This window comes from Nicotiana attenuata, unplaced genomic scaffold, assembly GCF_001879085.1.
Source record: "Nicotiana attenuata strain UT unplaced genomic scaffold, NIATTr2, whole genome shotgun sequence".
Classification (NCBI taxonomy): domain Eukaryota; kingdom Viridiplantae; phylum Streptophyta; class Magnoliopsida; order Solanales; family Solanaceae; genus Nicotiana; species Nicotiana attenuata.
Window position 1 is genome coordinate 24,405 of NW_017676974.1, and position 11,903 is coordinate 36,307.

General features: G+C 36.5%; 1 protein-coding gene across 1 annotated transcript; it reads left to right on the forward strand.

Annotated features, from left to right (window-relative positions):
- Positions 1-10,482: 10,482 nt before the first annotated feature.
- Positions 10,483-11,034, forward strand: LOC109221273 (agamous-like MADS-box protein AGL29). Its single transcript, XM_019385739.1, has one exon. The coding sequence runs from the start codon at positions 10,483-10,485 to the stop codon at positions 11,032-11,034; it is 552 nt and encodes a 183-aa protein (XP_019241284.1).
- The last annotated feature ends 869 nt before the right edge of the window (positions 11,035-11,903 follow it).

The following is an 11,903-nucleotide window of genomic DNA, read 5'->3' on the forward strand; positions in this document are numbered from 1 at the left end:
TTCAGACTTGTATTAGTGTTTCCACTCTTTGATTTATATCATTCAGACTTTCAGTATATCAGCATGTGTTAGTTTATTTTCCGCATTCAGTATGTTATGATATCACAGGTTGATTCAGCCAGCTAGTTGGTTCGCTCGGTCACATGTAGTCAGACACCGAGTGCCGTGTTACATCCAAGCCCAGGTTCGGGGCGTGACAAAGCTTGGTATTAGAGCACTAGGTTCAAGAGTCATAGGGAGTCTATAAAGTCGTGTCTAGTAGAGTTTCCTTTATATGTGTGTGCCGGCCACTCGTATAAACGGTTAACTACCAAGACATCCAGGATTGTCTCATTTCTTTCTACTCTAGATCGTGCCATGAAACTTAGAGCAATAGGTAATCTTCTCTTCTTATCGAATTCCAAACGTATTGGATGCCCAAGCGACGCGCAGGAGAAACCTAAGGTCCTAGAGAGGATAATTGCTCATTGGGGTATAATTATGGAGTACAAGTTGGTAAATATGAGACTTGAGCGGATATTAAAAGTGGGATTTAATGGTTAGTAGTAAAGATTAGAGCATAACCTTATCAGAAAGTACAGAAGCACTTATCATGTTCTATGGTTATCAGTTTACCTCAATTACCAGTTATACAGTCTTTCAGTTAGCAAGTTTATGGTTATTCAGTATGCAAGTATTCAGTTATATGTTTACCAAATATCCAATTTTCAGTGTAACAAAATTTCCGGTGACTTGTGAGTATACAGTGATGCATATGGGTTCTCAAAGAAAATGTAAGTAACAGTGATTATAGCGAAACCTTCGCATATTTTAGGTCTGGATTAAAACCCAAGAATCGCCAGATAGTGCAGTAAGTGATTTATCAGAAGATGGTATACTCTGAAGGATAAGTTTGTGTATGGTAATCATATGTGTTTTTACCTCAGAGAACAATTTCTTTTAATTCTTGCAAATGGACCCACAAGTTGGATGATGATAGTTCAGATGTCAAACCCTAACATTGGTCACTATAGTTTTGGACAGAAACGAGCCTAAAGGTAAAATACCTAGGAGTCGGAAACGTTTGTTATTACCAAAGATGTGATTTCGTAATACTCATGCAAATGACAAGAAGATATGATGTATGAAATCAGAACCAAGAGCAGCCCATATTGAATTTCAGGGAATGATTTTAAGTTGTTTAGATTTATTCAAGTCAGAACTAGAAGTACCACACTAGTAAGCTACTCTAAGAAGCAGCTATTGATGTAAGATAAAAGATATGGCAGTTCCCCCTTAGGTTATGTGACTAAATGATTACCACGAATGTTTATAGTATGATATGATTTTGTATTATATAGAAACTTTGGGGTTAGATATTCTAATTTTATTTAAGACAGATGAATTCCCTAAGTGTGATCTATCCACATAGTTTAGAAAAAAAAAGATAGTATGCAACCATAGAATAGGGTCGGATGATGAGGGAAGTTAGAAATAGCCTTATGCTTCACATTAGTTATTTAATGAAGAACATGAACACATGACGCTAGCAGGTAGTTAGTAAAAGAATAGTTAGTATGTTTGAGTAGATACAGTGAATCAACACTTTCAACAGAGCTAGTAGAGGTACAATTTGATCTACTTAGTAAAGTTAATAATAGTGAGTGGGTAACAGTTTGAAACAATGAACGCATGTCAGAACTCGAAAAGTTTAAGTTAAATCCGAATTACAGTGGCAGTGGGAAAAAAAATCAACTAGCAGTGAGAGAGCAAGCTATAGAAGAATAGCTTTTAGGAATTATCGAAATGTGGTTTCTCCAAGACTGACAGTGTGAGCAGAGTTAAATTATTAAGTTTGTGTATGATAGTTGTGAATACATCTACTTTTCGTTATGTGAATAATTCAGTTTTTCCTAGCTCAGAAGTAAGTTGGAAGATGAGTCGTCATTGACGTAGAGTGCAAAGAATTGCCAAAAAAATAAGGAAAGTTATTTGGATCCAAAAAAAAAAGAATCCCCAAGTATAAGACCTTTGGTCTAAGGGGTGATTTGAAAACCATCAGTAAGTCCAGATGGAGATTTGAAACTTGAATAGTTAGCATGGGATATGAAAAAGGAAATCAGTTCGGTAATGAGGAAAAATTATATAATTACCACAAGGATTATGTCTAGAATGTGTAAGAAACACAAAGTGATTAAAATGATCATCGAGCTTAGTTATTGATGATAAAGTGGTGCAAAAAAGCTGTAAAATCATGCCTATTTATGTGTTATGAGGGTAGTGCCATTGCACGAGACTCTAAAATTTAGAGTACATGTCAAAGACTTAGGTCACAATAATGCTATAAGTGTTTTCAGGAAGTTCTTAACAAGATAAAGTGTGAGAAGTATAACTCATGATTGAGTAGATAAGAGAACTCTGGTGAAAGAAGTTCACCAACTAAGATAGGAGTTCGACTTCGGACTCTAAAAATGACGGAGTTGTCTAGAACAAGGCTTGTTCCCCATTAGTAGCCGAAGAGAATGAGAAACAATGTGATGATCCCTACGTGTTGCAGTTGAAGAGGAGATTCACAAGTATAAAACGATGGCTTTTGAGTAAGGGGGAGATGCTGGTACTTTGAGGTACCAAGAAAGATTGTGTGTTCCAGACATAGATGGACTTAAAAAGGTAAGAACATGTTAGAAGCCTATAATTCCTGTATTCTTTCAATCCAGGTTCCCCAAATATGCATCATGACCAAGGAGATTTATTGGTGGAACGACATGAAAGAGAATGTTGCAGACTTTGTGGCCAAGTGTTTGAATTGTCAGCGAGTGAAAGTCGAGCAGCAGAAAACCAAGTATTTGTCTTAGAACGCACACATCCTTTACCGGAGATGGTAAATATGGACCTTATAATTGGATTATCTTTCTCATTTTGAAAGCATGATTTTAATGGGCGAAGGTGTAGACTGCCAATTAGTTGGTCCGAAGTTGGCGAAGCGGAGTTGTTGGGACCAAATTTGGTCTATCAGACTATGAAGAAAGTTAAGTTTATTCAAGAGCGTTTGAAGACGGCTCAGAGCCACCAAAGGTCCTATTCGAACGTGCGGCATAATGAACTAGAGTTTCAAGTTGATGATTGGGTGTTTCTGAAAGTTTTGCCTATGAAAGGAGTTATGAGATTTGGGAAGAAAGGGAAGCATAGTCCCTGCTATTTCGGGCCATATAGAATCTTTCAAAGGATCAGTCAATTAGCTTATGAGTTGGAGTTGCCACCAAAATTTGCGGCTATATAGCCACCACTTCACGTGTCATGTTATAACATTCATGTTTCCAGTACTCAGATACTCATGTCAGTTCAGTACTCAGATACTCGTGTCAGTTCAATACTCAGATACTCATGTCAATTCAGTACTCAAATACTCATGTAAGTTCAATACTCAGATACTCATGTCAGTTTAATACTCAGCTACTCATGTCAGTCCAATACTTAGATATTCATGCCAGCTTAGTACTCTGATATTGATGTTAGTTCAATTCTCAAATATTCGTGCCACTTCAATATTCATATATCCATGTTAGTTCAGTATTTACATATCCATGGCATACCAATATTCAGTCAATGCAATAGTCATTCAGGTCAGTATCATAAAAGTTCAGTAATTATGTATCCATTCAGTTTAGTATGCAAGTGTTAATGAAAGTTCATGTTTCCACCAGACCCGTTTAAGGTCCATAGTTAGCAGAAGTTACAGTCAGGACAATCATTCGAGGACGAATGATCCCAATGGGGAGATAATGTAACACCCCGTACATTCGGACTAGGTGTGGATATGTTAAATGGGTATTAATTTGATATTTCAGACATATGAATTCCTAGAGGGATGATTATTGGTGAAAATAGTTGTTTCAGAATCAAGATGGAGAGAGAGGTGCATAAGATTTGACAAAGTTGACTAAGTTTGCAGAAGGTCTGTCTTCCAGCAGGGTTTAGTGAAAATTTGTAAGGAATTTTGGATAACTCAAAGCATGAAAGTTGTAGTCCATTGAAATACATTTCCAACAATATATTATGTAGCCCGAACGGATCTTTGTACAAAAAGTTATGTGCGTTGTACAGAACAGTATACGATATGCGCGCCCAATGCGCACCCCGAGCGCGGCCACGCTTCTTTTGAGGCGGTGTTACTGCCATTTAGCGCGGTCAGTAGAGCGGTCAGGCCTACATGTGCACGGTCATGCTCATGGGGGGTCATTTAAAGACCTACTTCGTTCCCCCACAGCCCCAAAACATAAAAACTTGCTCTAAAAAGGGGAACTCTCAAAAACCTAACTCCTTAAATGTCCCTCCACCATACAAGGTAAGTTCTAATGGTGATTCTAAGTTAATTTCAATATTCTAACATCTTATTAACATGGGTAAACCCTCTATATCATTAGATATTCGATTGGGACATCATTGTTGAGAGAAGGAACCCTAGAACTTGGATTCAAGGGGATTGAACTTCGAAGAGGTAATGTCTTCACCCTCTAATTGATTCAAGCATTGGTTTAATGATTATAAACCCTAGTTCAAGAGATATGAGTTGATGGGTTTGATAGAAAAGCGTGAACGATTATAGGTTTGGGGTGTTGATTGTTGATTATTGGTTAAGGGTGTTGTTTACCTTATAGATGATAAAGAATGATGTTGATTATAACCATTTAAGACTTTAGAATTTATCTAGGAACAAGAGAATGGGTTATTGGATGTAGAGACACCATTAATAAGGACTATGAAGCTTTATTTTCACCAAGTGTTTGATAAGATGCTTAAGTGACCAAAACATGAAAATTATTGCTAATATGGAATCCCTTTGACTTGTATTGATTTAGATTAAAGTTGAAAGGGTTGACAAACATTGTATTATGCTCAAGAGCAGGAAGTTAAAGCATGTGAGGCTAACTCTCTATGCTTAGGAATTTTAATGATTCTCCCTACACTACGTTTCTTTTACAACATTACTAATTGCCTTAGAAATATAGTTTAGCCTAGTTCCTTGAATAGTTGCAGAACTTCTATTCTCTAGCTTCATAACTCGTTCACCACTTTCATTCTGAACGTTGTGAGCTCAATGCGTATTCCATATAGACTTGGGTTTGATGCCCCCGATTCTCAGCATAGCTTACTCAGCATGTCATAAAAAGTTGAAGTTTTAGTGTTCATAATCAGTTCAAGAATACATGTCTCAAAAGTCTAATCCTATTCAGTATTCCAGTATTATGTAACCCTGTGTGATCCAATATTCTAGTATCAAGTAACTCAGTGTGATTCAGTATTTCACTATCATGTATTGCAGTTTTATTCTCAGTTCCTGAATGTTGAATACCTGTATTTAGGCCTGAGGCCGCAGTTTATGCTTTATGCATCTTTGGGCCTGAGGCTGCAGTTTATGCTTTATGCATCTTTGGGCCTGAGGCCGCAGTTTATGCTTTATGCATCTTTGGGCCTGAGGCTGCAGTTTATGCGTTATGCATATTTGAGCCTGAGGCCGCAGTTTATGCTTTATCCATCTTTGGGCCTGAGAACGCAGTTTATGCTTTATGCATTTTGGACCTGAGGTTGCAGTTATGTATACGTATACTTCGGCCCGAGGCCGCCGTTTGTGCACATATATATATTGGGCTTGAGGCCGCAGTTTAATATTTAGATAAATAGGTTGTTCATCATTTAGAAGATGGAGTATTCATTTCCTTCCAGTTCAATTATTAGTTACCATTTCAATTTCAGTTATCATATCAGTTACTAGTTATCAATTCAGTTATCAGTTATCAGTTCAGTTATTAGTTCAGTTATCAGTTATCATTCTAGAAATCAGTTATTAGTTATCATTTCATTTATCAGCTATCATTTCAGTGATCAATTATCAATTCTCAGTTATCAGCTTAGTTTCAGTTTCAGCAGTTATAATTCTTTTTTTCAGTTGCTTTACATACCAGTACAATTCAAATGTTCTGACGTTCCTATTGCCTGGGGCTTGAATCTTACGATGCAGGTAGTGATATGCACTTTGACGATTCAGAGCGCTAGGATTCTCGTACCAGCTATTTGGTGATCCCCAGTTCTTTCGGGGCATTATCATTACCTTACAGTCTTCAGTATTTTCAGACAGTCAGTGTTTTCAGTATTTCATTAGAGGCTTCATAGACTAGAGTAACAGTTAGACTGAGTCTCAAGTTTTTCATGTTAAGGAATGTTGGCTATAGATATGTTTCAGACTTGTATTAGTGTTTCCACACTTTGATTTATATTATTCAGACTTTCAGTATATCAGCATGTGTTAGTTTATTTTCCGCATTCAGTAAGTTATGATATCATATGTTGATTTAGCCAACCAGTTGGTTCGCTCGGTCACATGTAGTCAGGCACCGAGTGCCGTGTTACGTCCAGGCCCAGGTTTGGGGCGTGACATTTGGGGCACTTAATCCCTAAATGGAGGTTTAAGCCTTAATATTTGGGCTGTAGTCGGCACTGTGTGAAAACGGCTCCGGAATGGAATTCCTTCAATTTCGTTAGCTCCGTCGGGTAATTTTAGGCCTAGGGGCGTGTCCGGATTGCGTCTTGGAGGTCCGTAGCTCATTTAGGCTTGAAATGGCGAAAGTCAAATTTTTGGAGTTTTGGACTGGTAGTGGAACTTTTGATATCGGGGTCAGATTCCAATTACGGAAGTTGGAGTAGGTACTTAGTGTTGAATATGACTTGTGTGAAAAATTTAGGGTCAATCAGACGTGGTTTGATAGGTTTTCGACATCAGTTGTGGAAATTTGAATTTCAAGTTCTTTAAGTTTGAATTGGAGGGTAATTCGTGAATTTTATGTTGTTTGATGTGATTTGAGGGCTCGACTAAGTTAGTATGATGTTTTAGGACTTGTTGGTATGTTTGGTTGAGGTCCCGTCGGGTGCTTAACGGATCATTTTTGGACTTTGGAAGTTGGCAGATTTTCTGGTATTTTGTTGCAGAGTTTTTAATCGTCGCGTTTGCGAGGAAGTTCTCGCGTTCGCGTAAGGCATCTAGGAAGGGCAGCTGGATTGTTCTTCGCGTTCGCGAAGGTATGGTATATTAAGGCTATGCATTTGCAACCAGGACCTCAGGTTCGCGTAAATTCAACGGTCGGATGGAGTTTCAGGCATAAAGCCTACGCGTTCGTGAAGAGGTTTCCGCGTTCGCGTAAGGTCAGCCAGTGTAAGGTTCACGTTCGTGAGAGGTCTCTCGCATTCGCGAAGGAGGAATTTTTGGTCAGCATCTTCTTGTTCAACGCGAATGCGAGGCGTTGACCGTAATTGCGATGAAGAGAACACCTGGGCAGATATAAACTTTTAAAAAACGAGGGTTAGCCATTTTTTATCAAACTTGAGTTTGGGAGCTCGGATTTAGACGATATTTTGAGGGATTTCCAGAGATATCAATTGGGTAACGATTCTTAACTCGATTTTTGTTATACCCCACTAATCTATCATTAATTTTATCATTTAATTTCGGATTTGGGATGAAAAATTAGACAAATTTGAGAAAAGTTCTTAGGCCGATATTTGGCACTTTGATCGAGATATTGGCATCGAATTCGAGTAAATTTGGTATGGTTGGACTTGTGAGTTAATGGGTGTTTGTATTTTGTGACTTTTACCCGATTTCGAGATTTGGGCCCAGGGAGGCTTTTTGGGCGTTTTTCGAATTTCTTGCCTTAGCTTTGGTTTCGTTAGCTAGATTAGTTTCTTGTAGCTATATTTATGTTATGTAATTGGTTTTTTCTTGATTTGGGCCACCCGGAGCCAGATATTCTTGGAAAGAGCATTATTACGGATTGATTTGAGCTTGGTTTGAGGTAAGTGGCTTACCTAACCTTGTGTGGGGGAACTCCCATTAGAATTTGGTACTGACTGATATATGAGCGCCGTGTACGTGAGGTGATGAGTACGTACACGGGATATTTGATGTAAAACTCTGCTTTTTCATTTAGTTATAACCTGTTTTCTCCTTGTTTGATTTACACTAGCATATGTACTATCCTATTTTGACTAGAAAAGCATGCCTACGTGTTTTAACTGCCTATTTGAACTCTGTGCAGCATGTTTAGTAAAATTACATGGTTTTCTTTGATTTGAAATTAATCTAAACTGTAGATTTTCTTGTTGTGGCTGTTATTTATATTGGTTGAGCTACATATTTTCTTTGGACTACGGAACGGTATTTCGGGAGATCCCCCAGCACTGCAAATTTACATTGCAACTACAAAACGGTATTCCGGGAGATTCCCCTGCACATTTACTTGGGACTACGGGACGGTATCCCAGGAGATCCCATGTCGTGATTACTGCGTTTTGAGCTGTTGGCTTTCGTTGAATTATATTCCTGTTAGAATTCCATATTTATTTTACTGTAATATTTTTTTTGTCTTTTTTTATTATATTTATACCAGTAGGGCCCTGACCTGATCTCCTCACTACTCGATCGAGGTTAGGCTTGGCACTGACTGGACCGTTGTGGTGTACTCATGCCCTTTCCTGCACATATTTTTCGTGTACAGATCCAGGTACTAGCTATCAACCTCGAGTCTAGCTGTGTGGTTGCTGCCTCAGGAGACTTCGAGGTAACACTGCCCGTGTCGGTAAACCTCGGAGTCCCTTCTATCCCCTTGTGTTAATTTACCCCTTTTCTTCTTCAGTCATGGATGTATAGAGCAGTTAGAAACTCTTAGAAGCTTGTGACATTGCGACATTTTGGGTTTTGGGAAAGATGATTATTGTATATGCCGAGTAACACCGTTTTTGCTTATTAATTATATCTGTTAGCTATTATCTTTATGTTTTCATTTTATTTCCGCAATATTAGGCTTACCTAATCGTAGAGACCAGGTGACATCACGACAGTTCACAGAGGGAGAAATTGGGTCATGACAGGACTACCTATAAAATTTTATTGAAGTTTTATGGGTTATTAAGGGGTAGTTGGATTAGAGATCTAGTTGGGGTTGAGAAAAAATGTGAAGAAAGAGAAAGACAAAATAGTAGTTATTGTTGCCAATACTTTTGGCCTACATGTATCAATGCTAATAATCTAAAGAAATTAATATCCCAACATTTAATTGCTTACTTCCTAAAGTTTACTTTATATTGGCTTTAAAATGATGAGTACATAATGTCATAAAATATGTGTGGGACTTTTTAATCAAGAAAATTCATTAACAAGCTCTCACACATTTAAAAAAATCAGTTACAAATCTTAATGAAAAATATAAAAGAAACCACACCAAATGCTTTGAATTACAAGAATCAGATTGTATATATATTACACAGATCAGAGTATATAAATTGCACAAATCAGTTACAAATTAATATTGTCATGAATTACATGAATTAAATTTTATATTTTAGTCTACCGACTCCTTATTGTCATATTTACTCCTAATTGTAGTAATTCTTAAGAATTATCTTGGATCATTAATGTAGTAAATGCATGTAGATGTAGTTTTTTCTATGATACCAATGATATTTGTCTAATTTGTGCAATTCTATTGAATATATATTATTTCTCACCGGTACAATTGATTAATAACTTTATTTATCAAGGCTTAGAAAGAGGAAAAGAAGTAATTTAACTTTATTGTTTGCTGCAATAACAACAACAAACTCAATATAAACTCATAAGCGGAATTGAAGAAAGTAGTGTGTACGCAAACTTTATCCGACCTTTTTTGTCTGTTGCGTTTGCTAGAATTTGAATCCAGCCTCCGAATTGTTATATATTGCACTCCTTTTGCATAAAGAAGTAGTTTATTGTAATGTATACAACTTAAATCCTAAGTGAAAATGAATGTCATTACAATAGTTTTTTTGTGTTATTATTATATGGATTAAAATTGCTTCGATTCCTTTTTATATATATATATATATATTGGAAATCAATTCAAAGAATGAAGATTAAGGTAATCTATATTGGTTTATTCTATACTTTTCCTTGATTTTGTGGTACACTTCTGATTATACATAATTACACTCACCTCCCTCTCTAACTTTAAAATTATACTGACCTCCCCTTTCTTTTAAGTTTATTACAAGTATCCACTCACTAGAAAATAATTTATTGCAAAATGACATATATATTGAATTAATCACAACTTTTATTTTGTATAACCTTTCTTAAAGAAATTCAAGGTAATTGGTATTCATTTATATTGATTATAGACGGTATAATTATTGTAAGTATATTCATAAAAGAGAAGAGATAAATTCATCTTTATCAAATTATGGGAGATGCTTTTGTAAATAGTAAAACTTGAACCAGTCAACGAATAAATTCAAGAATTGAAAAGGGTTATGACGGAAGAGTGCATAGGGAACCATTTCCTCCTATAAATTTGCATGCTTGGTTCGAGCATGTACTCATTTTAATTCAAGTTACCAAACACTCCTTGGGCAAGAAATTGTATCTTTCCTTCTTCTCCTGTTGTAATCATGGAAAGAAATAGTTCTCAAATAAGAATGAATGCTGAGAGGGAGTTTGTCAGAAATAAACGTGCTGAAGAGGTTGCAATCTCCAATATGCAGAAAGGACTTTGCAAAAAAGCAAAGGAGATTTCTACCTTATGCGGCATCGAGATTGCCATTCTTATCTTTTCAATCATAGGTCAACCGTTTTTATTCGGAAGTCCGAATGTTGAATCGGTTGTTCGACGATTTTTGAAGGCCAAGCAGCCAATTGCATCTCCTTTAAGTGGTTACATACCATATGAAAGAACTAGCGGTGGCAAAAGAAAGGACGAAATGGACAAAAAGAAAAAGAAGGTAGAAGAAAACAAGGACAAAGAAAAAGCTCTGGAAAGTATTTTCACATGCTGTCCATTGGAAGATCTCGATCTGACTGATTTGGAAATGTTTGAAAAATTAGATCAAAATATCGAGAAACTTTCAAATTATTTGATTGAAGAAATTGCTCAGTTGCAGTTTGTGATTGACGCTGAAGATCCAAACTTAGCACTTGAAATGAATGTGACTAGTTCTTCGACTTTACCATCTAATTGGCTAAGTCTCTAAATGGAAACTTCAATGTAGCAGATCCGAATGAAGTCTATATAGTATGTTGTTTCCGAATAATGATATATAATATGGAACGAATATTTCAACAAGTAAATGGTTATTGTTGTTTATTGTTTACTTTTTTTTCCTCCCAATAAATATTATCCCTAAGCATATATCTTTATTCTTAGCACAATTTTTTGACTTTTTTATTTTATTTTTAGGATTGTTTGCATTTTCGGTCTTTCACAAGAAATGCACGTGCGATACATATCCTTTTTGAGTTTTTCTCTACATGATTCATATTTATATTGATATAATAAGGTTAAATTACTAGATAGTTCCTCAAACTTGACATGAACTATTAGATAAACACTTCCACTTTCGTTGTGACTATTTAGTATCATATGAACACATTGGTTTGGCACTTGCTCTCTCATCCCTCCCACAACCTTTTTCTATACATAAAATTTCTATTTCGTCCGGCTGTAACTTCATAGATTTACATGTGAATCTTTGTTAGATCGATCATACAATTATGACGAATCATGCCACGACCCCAAAACCAACCCGGTCGTGATGACGCCTATCATAAAACTAGGCCAACCGATAAAATCCCAAAACAATTCGATATTTCATAATAAGGATATTTTAAGCTATTAATTAATAAAATTTCACAGTATAAGTCTACATAACAAGTGCGGAAAGATCAAAGGCCCGATATCGCGGCGTCACAAGTCACGAGTATCTACTAAAGAACTGTCTGAATACAATTAAGACTATCACAGTCTGGAAAATACTAATATAGTCTAAGAAAGATAAGAGGGAGAAGAGCAAGGATGCGATCGCCATACATCTACCTTGCCGACTCTGAATATCCGCGACGG

Coding starts and splice junctions, on each gene's coding strand:
- LOC109221273 (XM_019385739.1), top strand. CDS start 10,483: ATGAATGCTGAGAGGGAGTTTGTCAGAAATAAACGTGCTGAAGAGGTT.